General features: G+C 49.2%; 1 protein-coding gene across 1 annotated transcript in view; it reads left to right on the plus strand.

Annotated features, from left to right (window-relative positions):
- Positions 1–1,039: 1,039 nt before the first annotated feature.
- PPTG_21951 (hypothetical protein) overlaps positions 1,040–2,939 on the plus strand; it is a gene marked incomplete at both ends in the record, with an annotated part of 8,632 nt that continues 6,732 nt past the window's right edge. The window contains 3 exons of the mRNA XM_008901119.1: positions 1,040–1,202; positions 1,285–1,444; positions 1,521–2,893. Coding sequence (XP_008899367.1) covers positions 1,040–1,202; positions 1,285–1,444; positions 1,521–2,893 — 1,696 coding nt within the window. The remainder of the gene's footprint in view (positions 1,203–1,284; positions 1,445–1,520; positions 2,894–2,939) is intronic.

The raw sequence follows: 2,939 nt of genomic DNA on the forward strand, positions 1-2,939 counted from the left end.
ACCATAAGACGAGAGACTTTGCACGATGTGAGAACGTGTTCCCTCTCAGTTTCTTGCTTCGGGTTCGAACTCATGGCGACTGTGTTTATAGGGACTTTGGCGGATGTGGAGCAGTAGCATCACCGCTTCAAGAAACTTTCGGGTTTGCCGTCACCGCGAGTCAGTTTGAGAGCCTTTTACTACTGAAGTCGCCCGAGAGTGTCGGGATCGAAGAGGATTTTGAGGTGCTGGACGCCAACCACAACGGACGCGTGGACAGGTTGGAACTGCGTTTGAAGACAAAGCAAGATGTACGTAGACAGGGCTCCCGATTATGGCATTTTTATTTATGGGAGCACTATCTGCTACATAAATAATGGCATTCAGTTTAAAAAAACAGAGCATAAATAGTGCTATTTCCAAATTCATTTTTAAAGATAATTTTTACATTCTAGGGATCTTTTTAATTTAAAGTTTGTATTCAGTTTCTAGAGCTCGAAATTTATTTCTTAAGCACAATTATTGCTGGACTTTGTCGAAATAAATAATTTATTGAAGATCGACAGCAGCTGTCATAAATAATCAAAAACAAAATATTAAAATTATTGTTTTACCATGCCATAATCGGGAGCCCTGCATACTGCTGAGTGGATGGTGATAACTTATTGAACTCTTTGTCTCAATTGCTTTCGACCTCTTTGATTTCAACCACAATGGGTCTTTATCACTGGCAGAATTGTCATGAAAGAGCTCGAAGCTCGCAAGCAACGAAGTATGCGCAATGTTTTCTGGATAACAGGATTAGTGTAAATTGAGGGCAAAAATATTTAATTTTACGTTAATGTAAGTTTTTTTTTTAACTATCAAAGAACAAAAATTGCATGCTATTTGGGCGGATTGATTCGGGAGTAGATGTAATCATCCTGCGCGCCGGCAGCCGTTTCGGTCGTCCGTCCATCGCGGCCCTCGATCCGAGGGCCGCCATGGCCTTTGCCGGGCGCCACTTCACCATTCAAGATAAGCGTCAAGACGCAAAAGGTGAAGAGACGCTAGGCTGGCGATGCGACGTCTACTACTGCTGCTGGCTGCAGGCTCATTGTGCTGGACTCCGTGGGTTGTCGATGGAGATGCGGCCACGACGACGACCGAGCAGGTTCCGATGAAGCGGCGGCTACTTGATTCGACGGCCAAGAAGCCTTCGCCGAGAGATCCATTTATGTTTGGTACGTCTAGCGAAAAAGCGAGGGTCATAAAGGAACAGGCTGATGAGAAACTCTTGTTTATATGTGGCGGTATGCATTGCAGATAATCACATGGTTGGTGACGTGTCAGTTCGGAGCCACCCTGTGTACGGCTCTGCGTCGCTGTCTGTTAGGTCAGGGAAGATCTACAGAAACATTGACAGTGTGGGCAGCTCCGGTGCGGCAGTGGGGGCCATGAGCGTTCCTACCAGCAATGACCTCAGGTTGGTGCGGCGGAAATAGGAGGAAGAGGTTTAAGTTGTAGGTCTGATCTATGGTGTGTTATATGTCTGATCTCAGAGCGTATGTGAATGTGGGAGACGTCGTGTTTTTCAGCCAAATGGATGCGCGAACTGTTGTTGGTGTGAGCAGTACCGCCATCTCTATTGATGAAGGCTTGCAGCACCGTTTGCTGGGTGGAGAAAGTATTGAAGTCCGAAAGAGAGTGTTCTCTACGATTGAGGACACGTCGTTGCAGACTGTGGTAAACTCGCGTGGGATCCAGTTGTACTCGCACGATGACACGGTAGATGTATCGTCGGTACACAAGGTGCTACAGATTCGCCACTTTGCCGATGCTAGCTCAGCCACAGCGCGTTTCCTGCCGGGGAATGTATCTGTCAAGCACGGCAGTGATGTCGTCGAAACGCTAGTGGACCTGTCGAAAGAACTATCCGGGAGCATGTTTGTGCGTCTTGCAGGTGGCTCCTACCTGATTGACCCTGTGCGCCCAGTGACATCGACGCAGTTCTATATCGACCGCCCATTTGCAGGCTCGTCTCATGATGATTTACCCGTATCAGTGGATGGGATTGGCTCGGGTATACTGCTGGAAGTACGAGGCACGAATGTTAGCACTGGTGCGAGTATTGATGTCATCGCCACGAAGGTGGGGGAAGTCGTTGCAACAGATATTGTACTGTCGACAACTTCGGATGGTGTATCTGCGGGTCGAGTGCAGATTAACCAGACTGGTATCCAGTTTCTCGGTGACACAAGCATCATATCATCCGAAGTAGCTTCTATCAGTCTCCAACCAGCGAAAGAACTGACATTGGTTTCAGGTTCACTCGACAACAAACCTGGCTCGATCGTAGCTATCCGCTCGGGGGCATCGAATTGGCAACGGGGAGGAGATATAAACATGGAAACTGGACAAAGCAAGCAAGGTACTACTTCAGGGTCGCTGCGACTACACTCGTCAGATGGTGTTGCTACTCACGCTTCGTCTGGATCAGTTGATATCGGTTCTGGTGCCGGAAGCGCTGGTCCTTCAGGGGCTATTACTCTTTCTAGCGGTGCGGCCAAAAATGGTGAATCAGGGCACATTCATCTTTCCACAGGCTCAGCTGATGGGGCATGCTCAGGAGACATAACACTTGAGACTTCGCCGTCGACGGGGGGAAGTGGTGGCTCTATTCTAGTTGCTGTTGGGGCAGGAGATGTCGGAACAGGAGGAAATGCTCACATTTCGGCTGGTTCAACTTCAGATATAGGATCACACGGGGGATCTCTGCTACTTGATGCTGGTTCATCTCCTCATATAGGCGGCGATATCAAAGTGGCAGCAGGTGCGAGCTCAGTAGCCACTGGAACGGGTGGTGCAGTGTCCGTAGCCGGCGGCGGTGCATCTACAGGAGGTGGCGTTAGCATTGCCGGAGGTGCTGGCACTGGTACGACTACCACAGGTGGTGCGGTGTCTGTAGTAGGTGGTGGCGG

Source organism: Phytophthora parasitica, assembly GCF_000247585.1.
Source record: "Phytophthora parasitica INRA-310 unplaced genomic scaffold supercont2.10, whole genome shotgun sequence".
Taxonomy (NCBI): Eukaryota; Oomycota; class Peronosporomycetes; order Peronosporales; family Peronosporaceae; genus Phytophthora; species Phytophthora nicotianae.